Source organism: Toxorhynchites rutilus, chromosome 2 (genome assembly GCF_029784135.1).
Source record: "Toxorhynchites rutilus septentrionalis strain SRP chromosome 2, ASM2978413v1, whole genome shotgun sequence".
NCBI lineage: Eukaryota > Metazoa > Arthropoda > Insecta > Diptera > Culicidae > Toxorhynchites > Toxorhynchites rutilus.
This window is the reverse complement of record NC_073745.1, coordinates 190,230,983-190,247,127: the sequence shown is the minus strand read 5'-3', so window position 1 is coordinate 190,247,127 and position 16,145 is coordinate 190,230,983. Positions and strand designations below refer to the sequence as shown.

At 40.6% G+C, this 16,145-nt stretch overlaps 2 protein-coding genes across 5 annotated transcripts; one reads left to right on the top strand and one right to left on the bottom strand.

Annotated features, from left to right (window-relative positions):
- The first annotated feature begins 1,999 nt into the window (after nucleotides 1-1,999).
- Nucleotides 2,000-5,564, top strand: LOC129770553 (uncharacterized). 3 transcript variants are annotated; one of them, XM_055773461.1, is made up of 3 exons: nucleotides 2,000-3,294; nucleotides 4,233-4,522; nucleotides 4,580-5,564. In XM_055773461.1, the coding sequence occupies exons 1-3, from the start codon at nucleotides 2,947-2,949 to the stop codon at nucleotides 4,686-4,688; spliced, it is 747 nt and encodes a 248-aa protein (XP_055629436.1). In that variant the 5' UTR covers nucleotides 2,000-2,946; the 3' UTR covers nucleotides 4,689-5,564. The 3 variants fall into 3 exon arrangements, 2 of the variants coding, with proteins under 2 accessions (XP_055629436.1, XP_055629435.1); XM_055773460.1 differs by having other exon boundaries at nucleotides 4,233-5,564; XR_008742139.1 differs by lacking the exon at nucleotides 2,000-3,294 and adding an exon at nucleotides 3,762-4,176 and having other exon boundaries at nucleotides 4,233-5,564.
- On the bottom strand, nucleotides 2,992-5,605 carry LOC129770552 (uncharacterized). Of its 2 annotated transcripts, XM_055773459.1 has the most exons (3): nucleotides 5,455-5,605; nucleotides 4,813-5,349; nucleotides 2,992-4,155 (listed from the first exon to the last, which is right to left on the bottom strand). In XM_055773459.1, exons 2-3 carry the CDS (start codon nucleotides 5,275-5,277, stop codon nucleotides 3,706-3,708), a joined length of 915 nt encoding a protein of 304 aa, XP_055629434.1. In that variant the 5' UTR covers nucleotides 5,278-5,349; nucleotides 5,455-5,605; the 3' UTR covers nucleotides 2,992-3,705. The 2 variants fall into 2 exon arrangements, with proteins under 2 accessions (XP_055629434.1, XP_055629433.1); XM_055773458.1 differs by lacking the exon at nucleotides 5,455-5,605 and having other exon boundaries at nucleotides 4,813-5,448.
- Nucleotides 5,606-16,145: the final 10,540 nt, after the last annotated feature.

The following is a 16,145-nucleotide window of genomic DNA, read 5'->3' as shown; positions in this document are numbered from 1 at the left end:
GAAGCGCGTAGTCCTAACCTTAACTTAACCTATTTCCCCTTAATTTTCAGATATTCCTACTAAAATGTATTATTATAATATAACGTAAATTTCAGACATAATTTTTGTATGAGATTTTCTCACCACTTCAAGGAAAAAAGTGATTTGCATTCACATAGAATACTAATTTGATTCGTAAAAGTTAATTTTCATTCATAATTTACACTTTAGAATTCGGTTTTTCTTCTCAAAAATACATCATAATACTCGTTTCACAAATACAGACTGTTCCTTTCAGTTTCAGAGATGCCAGATTATTTTAGTTTGCGAAAATATATGCAGGTTATTTTATCTGCAAGCAAATGTTTTTATTCCATAAATGAGACTATGACAGTAGAACCCCAATTATCCGAGAGCGGGTGATCCGCCCTGCGGATTATTCGTGACTGCGAGTTCCATAGTAAATCAATAGGCCTTTCCGGAATTTGTTAGTGAGTGGTAGGCCCATGCTCTTTTGTTGTGGTCATGGCTTTTACATTATTTAGCCACTGGTGTACACGACCTTATAGATGGATAGTTGATTGATTTCTGTATTGATAGAACATAGTTTTTATGTTGAAACATCTCTTCTCGTGTTTGCATTTTTTTATCCTTTAATGGGTCAACGGCGATTTTCTTTAATCGCGGTGAGTTTGCCCTACTATTCCGCGGATAATCGGGATTCTACTGTAGCTTGAATTAACACATGATGTTTTTTCGTCTGTGATTTTCCCAGATCTTCTCATTCTCCAAATTTTATAGCGGAGTTCGAAGAAACACACAACCCGCTCACTAGCGCAAAGAATGACCGAGTTCAACGTTAAAAAATTCCTAAAACGTTGTTAAGTTTCATCCACTCTCTCACCATCACATTGTCAGTTTACTTTGAAGTTTTGATTTGTATCGTGAAAAGTACCGTATTTTGCTATTCAAAGTATCGGTTTTCCAAACCAAAAGCTTCCATTTATGATTCCTACAATTTCAGTAGTTTATAAATTTTAATTGCAATCGCAAAAAAGACTAAAAAATATTAAATGTGCGCTTGCATATCTGGCAACTCAGTCTGGAAGTCCGTGAGGTAAAACGTCAACATCATGCATCCATATGAAATGTCACGATATTGATGCTCGAAAATCAGAAAATCCGGATTTCTGCGTCGTCGGCCATGTTAAGCTGTCATTATGCTCCCAAATGTCATCATATTGTCAATAAAGTTGACCGTGTAAGGTCCGCTTGAAATAAATTCCTTTCCAATCTGTACGTCAAACGAGGTAAACGTGTTTTTTACTCTGCGCTAACAATTTCCGAATCTTCTCAGGTTATGGGCCCAGCGCTACGCCCTAACCTGCAATCCGCGAGTGTATAATAGAAAACGTGATCGAACAATAACGTTTTTTTTTCTCGAGTTTGATTTTTTTTTCTCTTTCGTTTTTTTTTGTTTTTCGGTAGTGTGAGTTTTTCGAGATGGAAATCGAAAAGAAACTTTATTTGTTTGACGGAAGTAATTTTGCCAACTGGAGCTTCCGGATGGAAGTCCACTTGGAGGAGCTGGGGCTCCTGTCGTGCGTCGAATAGGCGGCAGATGATGTGCCAGAATTGCGTATTAATGACGCGGATAGTGCCGAAGTTAAGCTGGAGAAGGAGAAAATGCTGGCGGAAAGAAGAGCGAACGATGTTAAGTGCAAGTCGGTCCTGATCCGGAATATTGCGGATTCGCAGCTTGAGTATGTCAAGCAGAAGCGAACGCCAGTGGAAATCTGGAGGGCCTTGCAAAGTGCATTCGCTAGGAAAGGTGTTTCGGGCCAGTTCTTCTTGCTTAAGAAGCTATCGGCGATGAAGTTCGATGATGGTGGAAAAATGGAGGAGCATTTACTAGTGTTTGACAGAATAGTGCGTGATTTGGAATCGGCGGGCATAAGAATGGACGAGCGTTTGATTGTATTCCACTTGCTCCAAACGATGCCACGGTCTTAAGCCGGGTTCAGACGGTGCGAGTAAGCATACGAGTCGGTCTAGTCAGTTACTGCAGTGCAGCTACTCACACCGTGTGAACACATCATGCCAGTTAGTGTCATGAGTAATCCGGCGTGCGAGCTACTTCAAAGTTTTTTGATTTTACTCGCACTCGCATCCCTAAAAACGTCAAAAACAGCATTTAGCGCTCGAATCGGGGATGCCAAACGTAAAGAAATGTCTCCATTTTGAAGATATTTCAAAATATTAACAAACTCGAAAATTCTTGGAAAACAAATAAAACCCACATAGTTTCTAAATAAAATCGTTGTTATTTTGTTTTATACTCTTTCTTTTTGAGATAGTTTTCTTGAAAACAAAAACATAAGCCATCCATGAGTGAAGACATCAGATGATAATTCCATATGCCGTGCAAGGATATTTGAGAAAGATACCTGGCATCCCTAATCAAAGATAGAATATCTATATTAAATGGCGGCATCCGTGTTTGTGAGGCAAATTTCTCTATCAGATTAGTATACTTGAAGGCAGTTTTAAACCGTTAAAATTTGAATGAAAATTTCATACATACATTATTTGACCATTTAAAGCACGTGACCCTGATCCTCAATAAACTATTTTCCTATATATTTTTTTTATATTTCCACCAAAACTTATCATTATAGTATAAAGTTATCATCAGACACAATTTTCGTTCAAGATTCACTCACTACTTGCAGAAAAAGTATTGTTCTATTAAACAGAATACATATTCGATTTGAAAAAGTTCATTTTCATTCATAATTTCAATTTTTGACGCGTATTTATTCCACCTGTAAATCAACTATCATTTTCACTTCACAAATCGGCACAAGAAGCTGCTGTCAAGGCGAAATACGAAGAGATAGTAGTCCGTGTGCATTCTGTTTGTTTGCATGTTTTTTCGTGTTAGCAGCAGCAGTTAAAAGCAAAAAAATGACGCAAAGATGGAATTCGGAACAAAATGAACACTTTGTGGAATTATATAAAGAACAAACCATTTTGTGGAACTGTATGGATCCCAATTATAAAAACAGAGATTTGCGTAAAGCCTCGCTTGAATACATTCGTTCAGAAGTGGGGTTATCGGATACGAAAGAAGTTACAAAAAAAATAAAAAATTTACGTTCTACATACAACCAGGAGAAATTAAAAATTGAGAAAAGCAAACGAAGCGGATGTGGTACTGATGAGATATATAAACCTTCCGTCCAATGGTTCGATGCCATGGATTACATCATGAATATTATTCATCTGAAGGAAAAACAAACAATAAGTAATCTAGTAAGTTATTTTCTTCTATTATATAATGCACTATAACACTAAATATATATATACATTACTAAATGATTCGATATTATACTATACTGCAACTATACTACACTATATTATACTGTATTCTCTAATTAATAAATCATATTATTTTGCCAAGTAACCGCTCCCTCGCTATTAAAGTAATGTTTATATTTATCTCTCATTTTCTCTGCAATAGCCTTTGATCTATTATTCATCCGTGAGCGTTGAATGCTTCGTAAACCCTCAATCTCTGACCTCCACTGCCCTAAATTAATTTCAAAATTTATTATGTCTTCATAGTCAATTGTTCCTGGTGGAGTATACGTTTTCGATGCAGACATACGCAACCAGTTGTGTAAAGTACATGCACATAAAACTATCTTCATTGCGGTATCCTCTCTAACCTGGATTGGTTTTCCCAAAATACGAAAACGATCTCAAACTGTAGTATCTGTAGTTAAAAATCTTTTCTTCTTTAGTCGGTGTATTTTTATAGGGCTTCAATAAATACGGCTTTAATGGAAACGCATCATCACCTACTAAAACGCCATTTTCAGGCAATAGAATATTGTTTTCTAGATGAGAATATAAAGAGCATTTTTGAAATATCCCACCATCTGCGTTACGACCGTATGAGCCTATATCAACATATCTAAAACAATAATCGTGATCCACGATTGCCATTAACACTATGCTATTCGTTCCCTTATAGTTGTAATATTCACTACCACAATTAGGTGGTGCTTGAATTGTGATGTGCTTCCCATCAATAGCTCCATAGCAACCTGGGAAGTTCCACCTTGAATGGAATCCTACTCCTATATCTTGCCATTCTTCCTTATTCGGCATCTGAAAAATTAAAATATAATTGTTAGTTATGATTTCAATTAGAATAGTGTCATAAAATAAAATATTTTCAATTTCAGGAACCATTTCATGCATCAACATCTGGGAGCGATTTTGCTGAAGAAATTACAATAATCGATGAGGAGTACCTCGATGCTACTGATGAAAACAACGCTGATGAAATCCTACCAAAGAAGCCATCGAACAGAAGATCGAAGAAGAAATTGTCAACTGAGCAGTCTACAATACAAGCGGCCGTGAATGAACTGAAGGAACTGAATAATAATTTAACAGTGTCTGCCTCGAGTATGGGAGAACCAGAAGATGAATGTGAGGCAATTGGAAGACATGTTATAATGCAGCTCAGACAGTTATCCCCAATTGATAGAATTGATGCGACAGATGAAATACATGCAATTCTTTCTAGATACCGTAAGAATGCCCTCTGCGTCAGTAGAATGCAATACACATATTCTGATCACGAATATACTGAAACATCACAGGCGACTGTAGGTTTTCCACCAAGATCACCCTAACGTCCTACATCTTCACAATCAAATCAACAGTCGCAAATACTATAACCAAGTCATGCAATATTGTACTATTTTTAAGGATCACTTTCCATACAATAGAACTTAGATAATAAAAAAAGCTACTTACTTTAATAAAATCTTTTAGACTGAAATTTATAGCGTCACATACTTCCGGAATTATCTTAGCTATGGATGCCTTCGAGATTCTAAAAAATATCGACAATAATCTGAACGATATTCCAGAGGAGAGGTACACCAAAGTAATTTCTAATTTCACTCTTGCAGGTATAGCACCCCTCATAAGTGTATCTTGGCGTTGTATTTTTGGAGCAATTAAATCCAATAGTGTTTCCACTTGTTCTGGTGTTACTCTCAACACTGCTCTGTACTCTCGGGGATCATTATCGTAGAGTTCGTTCAGTATTGTATTTGTTGCTCCTTTTTTTTGCATCCAATTCCTGGCCCAAATCCTTTTGCCTTTCTGCTTTTTCCGAATAGTACCTTCAGCTCGAAGTAATTCAGCACAAAGTATTTTTGTAACCGCTTTTGTCACGGTACGAACTACAGTCAGCCGTGTTTTGCTGGACAACATTGTATACGGTATAAACTACGGTTAGCGTGTATTTCGGGATCAAATTGTGTGATAATAAATGCAACTGAAAACCTGAGATAAAAACTGCCAATAGAGATGTCGATTTCGGATCAATTATCTGTCAAATTCTGATCTGATTCCTGTTTCTCATTATTTGATGTACATTTGAAAAATCACCTGGCATCCCTGGTAAACCCGTGCTGTTGTATCTAGTTACATGCCAACAACTCACACTGTGTGAACAGACAAGGCGAGTCAACCGATTGTCAAGCGAGTCCACCGGGTCAGTAGCTGCTCACTGTCAAGTCAGCTACTAGCAACGTATAAATGGGCCTTTACGGACAACTCGTGACGGTACTCGAGACGCTCTCAGATGAGCAGTGTACTTTGGATTTTGTGCGAGCGCGATTGTTGAACGAAAGTGTGAAGCGTGCGAACAGTGATGATGTGGAAGAAGAAAAGGATTCCACTGCGTTTGCCGGTAAATCGTTCAGTGGTAATCGTAGAAAGAGCAAGTTAAAATGTTTTTCTTGTGGGAAGTTCGGACACAAACGAGCAGAGTGCCCGAATAAGAAAGAAGAAAAAGAAAGCAAGAAGAATGTTCCTAAGGGAAAAGCTCATGTCGGTGAAAAAGACGTTGCTTTCGTTAGCAGTCTGATCGGTGGTGGTGTGAATGACTCGCGGGACAGTAACGTAACTTGGATTCTGGATTCGGGAGCGTCGGAGCATATGGTAGGGACGACGGAGTGTTTACGCGATGTGAAGCGATTGAACGAACCAGTAATAATAAAAGTTGCGTCCGGACAACTGCTTGAGTGCAAGCACACTGGGACAGTTGACATGACGGTAAAAATTGGCAAGAAGGAACAAAAGTGCGTTGTGAATGATGTTCTTTTCGTCCCGGGATTACGATACAACTTGTTTTCGATACGAAGAGTGGGTCTGCTCGGAATGCAAGTCGTGTTTGGGAAAAACAGTGCAGTGATAAAGCGAAATGGAGATGTTGTTTGCGTGGCCAAACGGATGGACAGTCTGTATGAGATGGACGCAAGCATGTGGAAAGTAAAAGGGAAAGCCTTTTTTAAGCGAAAATAAAATAAGTGATGAAGAGCTGTAGCATCGACGGTATGGCCACATAGGAAAAAGTGGACTGAAAAAGTCACAGAAGGTTGTGTCCGAGACACGACCGCATAGTTTACGTAGGATTACGTTAGGCTATCTGTTAGGCTGATTTTGGATGTTTGAAAAGATATACTGTTAAACTCTTTGATAATGATCTAATGGCCCTGAAAAGGGCCGTTTGGTTTGGTTGTTGGGTATTTTTTGTTCATTTCACCAGTGTTACAATAGAGTTTCGGTATCAGTGATAGAAAGTTGTTTCAGCTCCGAGGCACGTTTACGAGATTTGGTTTTCGTTGACACTATCACGTCGAGCTAAACGGCGAATAGCGTGTTTGATACACTGGATATTGTCATGTAGAACCTTGCGATACGCTTCGATCCTCCTTTGCCTTCCTTGCCACATGAAGTCATGTTGGTTGATGTTGATCTGATGTGACCACACTTAAAACACTAAAAACAGGAAGTGGGTTATATCTATGGTATAATCGCAAGGGTGACGTAGGACTATCGTTGATTTAGAGATCATTATGTGAAGTTGAATCTAAATCCATTCATAATGAATGAATGAATGAATATTTGGGAGACTTCGAAAACGAGAGCGTTACGTTGGAGGCACAAGGTTTTATGCATCCAATATAGGATACGAAAAACCTTGTTCTGAAGAATAATCTTCAGAAGCTAACATGCTAACTGTACTTGATTGACAAATCACAAACCCAAATGTATTTGATCACAGTGTTACATGGAAAGAAAACATTCAAATAAACTCTTTAACATGAATATATTTTGAAAATTCCCAAAGGAACTGGCAGATTATTGACGTAGGACTACGTCTAACCGGAAGATATAGGGGGTGAAATGGAAATCTAGGCACTGAACAAGTAGGAAAAAATGCAAGATTTGGAACGCTTATAACTCGAGCATTTCTCAATAGATCGCAAAGGTTTTTGCATCAATTGATAGGAAATATATCTACGCATCTATCATAACGAATAACATTTCATTTTACTTGAGATAAATAATTGAATAATTGTGAAATATCAAGCATTGTCAAAATGCACTATGTGCCCATTTTTTATTGGTCCATTTTGTGCTCCTCAAATCGTACCGACCAAAACGGGCAACCAGAGCAGCAGCGAAATAGAATGAAGCACGATTGGAAAGGAAAAAGAAAACAATGAACGAAACATTGGTCGCAGTCTCACACATGCGTAATTCTCGAGCCAGCCAGTCAGCTTAAAAATCCCCGCTCCGCTGCCGTAACGATCATTCTCATTCAAGCCGTACACCACATCGTTTCGCATCAGAACACATAAACAAACCAACCCAAGCAGCCATGTCTGGACATGGTAAAGGAAGAAAATGAAAGGAAAGGCAAAATCCCGCTCGAACCGTGTTGATCTGGAGTTCCCCGCAAGGGTAGCTAGGCCGAGCACGTTAGTACCAGTCCACCTAGCCGGCGTTATATAGTTTCGGCCGCCGAAGTGATCGAGTTAGCTGGCAAAGCTGCTCGCGACGATAAGAAAACCCGCATTCGGAACAGAACACATTCGGTTCGGTGGACAATCAAGACAACAGGCAGTTGCAGCGAGTGGCGAGTGGCAAAAACGCAATCGCAAAACGGCATCAGGTAGCAGAAGAAAAAAGTTTGTTCTTTATACAAACTGCTTTGGTGGCAAATCCAGAACAAGGCGGCATCGAGGGCGTTCGAAATGGTTTTTTTCAAAACTACGAGTGCTAAGTTTTCTAAATTGGAACCATAACAAGGCGCTTTTCAGGGCCATTAAACCTTCCAAAAAAGAGTTTAGGAAATACTGTTCAATGCTTTCTAAAACATTATCCAAAATAATAATAAAACACAAATTGATTTTTTCATAATTTGTTTGCCAGGATCTGATGAGTATGTGAATTTGGCAGTTGTTCTGAGCTTATGATTTTCACCAATTCTTAAATTGCTTCTAGATTGAAAGTACAGTAATTTACACTTATCTCGACATTTAGCTAATTGGACGGACCTGTAATGCGACATATTTAGTTGAACATTTTTGTAAACATAGAGTTCGGGGTCCAAATTATGACCCCACATTGAAAGTCGACACTGTACCACTGTCATCGCAAATGTTCAATTACAGGTTAAAATTACCTCCAATCCGATACTGAGTGGTGGTAATGCGACGTGCCATTGAATGTAATTTACTGTAAAATATGTCACAAGCTGGATGGGAAGAAATTTTCCAACTGTGAAAGCAAATGGCAAATGCAATCGATAAACAGAAAGTTTTAGCCGAACAAGATGGGGATATCGAGTGATAACAAAACAATAAACTCTTTAGATTGAAGATAATTTTGTGATCCTGAAAAGGACCTTTTTAGCCTGCATGTGAATCCAACGAGCGAACAAATCGTAATGAATGTATTTTTTTGCCATCGCTCCCTTTTAACGCTCATTCGTTCGTCTCGTTGGACTCGCCCCTCTGGCTGAGTCTGCCGATTTGTCTCCATCCTGTGAGTGTGTACCGCTAGAGTATAAAACACGCGGACCCCAAAAAAATATCTTATTTTCTTTCAAACCGTAAACCCGTGTGGTTGTACGGCATCGGCATCGTGGACGTAACAAAGGAGGACAAGTTAAGGGAAAGGCAAAGTCTCACTCGAACCGTGCAGGTCTCCAGTTCCCTGTTGGTCGCATTCACTGATTGCTCCGCAAGGGTAACTAGGCCGAACGGATTGGTGCCGGAGCACCAGTATACCTAACAGCGATTATAGAGTTTCGGCCATCGGAGTGCTCGAGTTGGCTTGCAAAGCTGTTCACGACAATTAGAAAACCCACATCAAGAACAGAGCAGCTTCGGTTCGGCGCTCATCAAGGCAACAATTAGTTTCAGTGAGTGGCAAAGTGTTTCTCCGGCACGTCGCATTAAATGTAATTTACTGAACAACATGTCACAAGCTGGATGGGAAGAAATTTTCCAACTGTGAAAGCTGTGGCGAGTGGCAAACGCAATAGCTAAACAGGAAGGTTTAACCGAACAAGATGGGAATATCGAGTGATAACAAAAACACAACACCAAAGGTTCTTTTCAGAACCATCAACATATTCATAAAGAGTAAACAGTAAACTAATCCATTTTTCAGGTAGATAGGTAGGTATTCACGTAGGAGAAGAAAATAAAACAATATATTTAAAATATATTTAACAAAAGCTGTCCCCATTGTATAGTCCTACGTCACTCCGGTTATGTCCCCGACATTACCCACCCGTCGTTTTTTCAGTAACGATTAGATATTTCCACATTTTCCTCGATACTGGAAGCCCACCAGTGGTTAATGCCAACTCGATAACCACCTGTTAATAGCACTTGATTGAAACATATTTGGTCACAGTGTTACATGGATAGAAAACATTCAATTAAACTCTTTCACATGAATATATTTTGAAAATTCCCAAAGGAACTGGCAGATTATTTTCCAGCAATGATTAGATCTTTCCGGAACTTTCTCGATGCTGAATGGCATCCAAACGGAAAGAGTTCTGCGCGTGTATGTGTCGATCCTTCGCCGTCCACCTCCTCCAGCACGTTAGGCAACGATGTTGTCTTGTCGATGTCCTCACGAAAAATGAATGTGTCTCACCACCAGAATATCGCTTAAGTATGCTTTTTGTGTGTGATTGAATCGAAAGAAGGTGTGGTTTACGATGGCAATTTGGAAGGCAAACTAGAGGGGAATGAACTCTCTGAGCTCGGAACTTTCGGCGACTGAGCAATAATCGATTGCGGGCGCATACAATATTGGATACGGAAATACTGATCCTACTGATGGGGAAGAATAATCTTCTGAAGCTATCCTGTTAATTGCTATTGATTGAAAAATCACAAAACCAAATGTATTTGGTCACAGTGTTACATGGATAGAAAACATTCAAATAAACTCTTTCACATGAATGTATTTTTAAATTCCCAGAGGAACTGGCAGATTATTTTCCAGAAAAGATTAGATCTTTCCGGAACTTTCTCAATGCTGAATGGCATCCAAACGGAAAGAATTCCGCGCGTGTATGTGTGTGTAGCGATGTTTTCCCGGGGAACCGTTTGTGGCATCACTCTCCTCCTGATAGATTCCCTTCTGGCCTAGGGTGCACAAACAGGCTCTTGGTGACACCGTTCATCCGCGCTTTCATGATAAATAAAGAGCTTCACCGCAACAACGACAACATGCTCCAATCGCTGTTCAATTAGAACTGAGTGGATTTCCGAGCGCCGCTCGCTTATATACCGATTGGTGATTTCAATAGCCTGTTTTGAAAGCAATTTTAAGACTATTGAAACAAGTTTTTGGATCAAAAAGTAACAAGTATATAACGCGTAGACATTTTATCCTTCGAATGAAGTGTTTATCATACCATTTCGTTCAGTTGTTTAGGAGCTATTAACGCTCAAAATCTCGGTCTCCGGCGTAACGCTTTCGTTTTCGAAACTTTGATTTTACACCCCGGTATAGAAATGAAAGACGTAGTCCTACGTCAAAACATATATGTTTACCGAGCGTCGAACAAAATGAGAAATCTGACTGAGCAGCAGCATCAACAGAAAGAGAGAACATGCCTGAAACTTTCTGCTCATGATGTTTGCTGTTGCCATCAGTACTGTACCGATGCGGGACACAGCTCGATTGTTGATGTTAGGCTTCGATGTTTACCGCCGCTGCTGCTGCTACTGCCACTTAAGTTCGATATGAGACACAGCTCAATTGTTAGCCGCCCAGATTCGATGCTCGTCTTGAAGTTCACTGCTGCACTTTCACGATTGCAAGAAGCGTGTGCTCGCACTTCTGATGGAGAGAGCGTGCCCGAATTGCTCCGCTCGCGATGCTTGCTGCTGCCACTAGTAGAGTAGTAGTAGTTTGCCGCTGCTTATACTGCCATAGAAGCTTGATGTGAGGCACAGCTAGCCTATTGACCACACAGTTTCTATGCTCGTCTATATATTAGCCGCGTCCACTGCTGCTGCTCTCCACTGTTGTCCGTTCCACGTCCGTTGTAAAAATGAATAAAATCCACGAACGCTCCATCCTTTTATATCAGTTGGTATGTGTGAAGTAGGCGCCTCCTACTCGATTGTCATGCAGCTAGCCGGTGAACGAACGAATCGGGCGCGAAAAAGAAATGACGTCAATTTCGATCAATCAGGCCTAGGTAGCTTCTGTTTGGATAGTGGTTGAGATTTTTTAATTGTTCGATTGTTAGTTACATGATATATATTATTTTATTCAATGTGAAAAAATATTATGGAGTGCCGACAACGTATGATGCAAACATCTCATCAATCCATCATGAAATGAATGAGCAATAAACGTTTGAAATTGGACGGGTCGCTCATTTATGTTCTAACGATCATTTATTTTCTAACCGGGAAGCAGTTGACATACTACGCTGCGCTTTTATGTACATGAAAAACCACTTTTAACATGCGGGGGAAAAATCTTATATGAAAATTGCCAGATGTCAATGTTGCCAAGCGTAGTTATTGATGGTTAACCCTTCCGTTACGAGCGTCGTCTATAGACGACATCCGCGCGACGAGCTGTGTGTACGAGCGTCGTCTTTAGACGACATGAAATTCATACTGCTCTTCGATCGCACCAGCGCGATGTGCATACTTTTCGGCGCAGTGCTCCGTACAGGGGTAGCACTTCGGCGGAGCACCCATATCACGAACATCGACATTTGATTTGCTATTATGGTGCTACTCGCCCGTGTAGTTCGCGCAAAGGCATCGGAAAAATATTATTTTAGAAAATTCCTTGAGGCATGACCGGAGCCGTTTCGCTATATATATATATATATATATATATATATATATATATATATATATATATATATATATATATATATATATATATATATATATATATATATATATATATATATATATATATATATATATATATATATATATATATATATATATATATATATATATATATATATATATATATATATATATATATATATATATATATATATATATATATGTGCATACATATGTCATTCGCCTCCCTTACCGCATCCAGTCAGGTTGGTTGATGGAAAGTATGTTTCTGACGTGATAAGTTTCCTGTTAGTTGCACATGATCAAAGAAAATGTAAAAGTAAACAGTATTTTTGATCGTAGTTTTATATCATTTTTATGATAAGTGGAAAACAATAAATTAAACTCTTTCGTTTCAAAGCAATATCGACAGTCCTGAAAAGGACTGGAATGGTTAAATGGGTTGTACGGAATCTGCTGCGTGCTAATGTGAGGTTTCAGTCGGATGTAGCAGTTGTTAACTTTTTGGCAGCGGTAGTTTTTTCTGAGTCGCTGCTGCTTTCCTTGGCTTTGGCATCTTCGGCTTCTGTGCGTCGGTTTGCAAGGGTTTCGTTGACACCATCACGGTGAGCTAAACAACGGATAGCGGGATTGATACACTGGATGTTGTTATGTGGAACCTTGCGATACACTCTTCCTCAACCGGATCCTTTGTCTCCTTTACCTCCATAACCGCATCCAATTGTATTGGTTGATGTGAACAGGAGTACCAGCAATGCACACTAGAAACACATATGTTTATCGATCTGAGCGTCCAACAAGAATGAGAAATCTGACTGAGTAGCAGTAGCAGTAGCAGCAGCAGCAGTAGAGAAAGAGAGCATGCCTGAAACTCTCTACTCATGATGTTTGTTGTTGCCAACAGTAGTGGACCGATGCGAGACACAGCTCGATTGTTGAGTTTCAGCCTCGATGTTTACCGCCGCTGCTGCTGCTACTGCCACTTATGTGAGACACAACTTAATTGTTGGCCGCTCAGATTCGATACTGCACTTTCACGATGCCAAGAAACGTTCTCGCACTTCTGACGGAGAGAGCGTGCCTGAAACGATCCGCTCGTGATGCTTGCTGCTGCCACTAGTAGTAGACCGGTTTCAACAACCGTTGCTACTGTTTGCCGCTGCTTATGCTGCCATAGAAGCTCGATGTGAGACACAGCTCGCATTTTGACTGCTCAACTTCTATGCTCGCCTATATATTAGCCGCTTTCACTGCTGCTGCTCTCCACTTGTTGTTGTCCGTTCCACGTCCGTTGTAAAAATGAATAAAATCCACGAACGCTCCATCCTTTTATATCATTTGGTATGTGTGAAGTAGGTGCCTCCTACTCGATTTGTCATGCAGCTAGCCGGTGAGAGAACAAATTGGGCGCGAAAAAGAAATGACGTCAATTTCGACCAATCAGGACTGGGTATCTCTGTTTGGATAGGGGTTGAATTTTTTCAATTGTTCGATAGTTAGTTATATGATATATACTATTTTATTCAATGTGAAAAATTGTTATGGAGTGCCGTAATCGTTTGATGCAAAAATCTCATCAATCCACCATGAAATGAATGAGTAACAAGCGTTTGAAATTGGACATTTTTCACGATGCGATCGATTTTCATTTTTCAATTTGTACCCCAATATGTTCCCGAAAGACGTAATCCTACGTCAAAAAGTTGGTGAACGAAGATATGGTGAAAGGCTTAGGATTGAAGAGAAACGAAGTATCTGAAAGTAAGTTGTGTGAATTTTGCTTGAAGGGAAAGCAGGCAAGGCGGCCGTTCATCGAGATGCCTTTGCCCAGAAGTACACGGCCATTGGAACTGATCCACAGTGATGTGTGTGGAGGTATGAAGCCTGCTGCATGGAACGGTAAGCGCTATTATGTTACGTTAACTGATGATTACACGCATTTCTCTGCGGTGTACATTTTACATACCAAAGATGAGGTGTACGATGCTTGTAACCTGATTTCCAGGTTCCTTGGCGACAGATTGAGGAAGTCCGTCGATTGCCATATAAATACATCACACTTACACAACAGAACAACAGAACAGAACATACCTTGGCTGGGGCAAGCTGGGAAGAGAATCAGTAGTGGTCAGTGGGTATAACTTCATCTTCTCTACTCTCTCTAGAGAACTGGAACCCAAGAAGGAAGCTGGTCACTCAATTTCGTGGATATAAAAGGAGCCAGTGTAGAAAGAGGAGCTCTCTTATTTGCTGGATAAAAATTGGAAAAACCGGCATGCTGCGCGCGCACACAATGGCTGAGTAGACCAGCTAACATCAGCCTTCGTCCATCCTGGCCACGTTCCGTTCCGTTCATCGAAGAGAGGACCACATACCCAGCCCAGCCCGATTGGAGACACCCTACACAGACATACATACACTGATACACTTTACATGAATTTCAAATAAATATTGTAAGTACATTTAAAACCCTTGTCATCATTTGTATGGTATCGCACAGCTTTCCCTTTTGTGTGGAGTGACGTAGGAAATCATCAACGGTTCCCTAGACTTCGAACCTGGACGTCGTCTCGAAGAGGGCACCTGGGTCGAGTGACCAGGTTCTTCGCGACGCCCGAACAATTTATAAATTTTTTTGTCTCCATCTCATGCGCTTCCGGGCAAGGAGGTGACAAATGGCGCCCAACGTGGGGCCTGTTTATGTACCTTGTAAGATTATTGCCAGAAGAGGAGCAACTTCTTATGAGTTAGTTGATGAAGAAGGAAAGAATATAGGGATATTCGCGGCCCAGGATATAATCCCAGCTTAACGAGATAGAGTGAGAATGAAAAACATATGGAAAGTCAATCGTTGAACCATGGACTATAAATTAGAAACACGATTGAAGGGTGAGATAGAATCTTTCGAAAGCACAGAGCTGAAGCCAATTATAGAAACAGAATCCCGGGATTAAATTGAGCTATTGGTGTGTTGCAAAAGTTTTGGAAAGGATGGATCAATACTTATGCACTGCTTTCGGGGCCACATGTATATATGAAACAGTGGTCGGTAAATGGCTGAATACAGCGAACATATAACTCATTATGATGATCCATTTATGATGGTAGCCTATGATTCAGCAACTCCTATCTCTACCTCCCCGTGGTACCGACTGGGATACGAGCAACCTTCGGAAAGATCGAGTAACCAACCTCGGTGGGACCTTAGGTCGTATGCAGACAGAGAAGGGGGCACTCGGGCCCCAAAGCTTAAGGTGTGTATACGATCCGTGCCGATAGCTGAATGGTGGAAGGGGCGATACAAATATGAAGCCGCGAACGGACCCTGTGGGGTACCGGGGCAAACCTCACAGTAATGTTGCCCTTGCTGTGGTATGGCAGGGTAGTCCACAGTCGACCATATATTTTCCCTAGCGACTCGTGGGAACCACATGAAAAGCAAAACCAACCCAATGCGAAGATCGAAGCGTATTCATCACCCTAAGAAGTGTCCTTGTTGTGTGAACTCAGTGGCATCGTCGTCCTCATCGTCGTCCTCATCGTCATCATCGTCCTCATCATCATCGTCCTCGTCCTCGTCCTCGTCCTCATCGCTATTCCCTTCTCCGGTTATAGATATAAATCCGGATGAAGAATCGAAGAACGAGCAGCAGTGGTCTGACCACCCATTAGCACCGTCATCGCCATCCGAAATGACACAAGACCCACTGTACGAAGAATCGAAGAGCGAGCAGCAATGGTCTGACCACCCCTTAGCATCGCCATCGTCATCCGAAATGACACAAGACCCACTACACGTGGAATCGAATAGTGAGCAGCAATGGTCTGACCACCCCTTAGCAACGCCACCCTTATCAGTATCATGGGAACCACTAGCATCGTCATCCAGAGTGATGCAACTACCCCAGTCCCCTT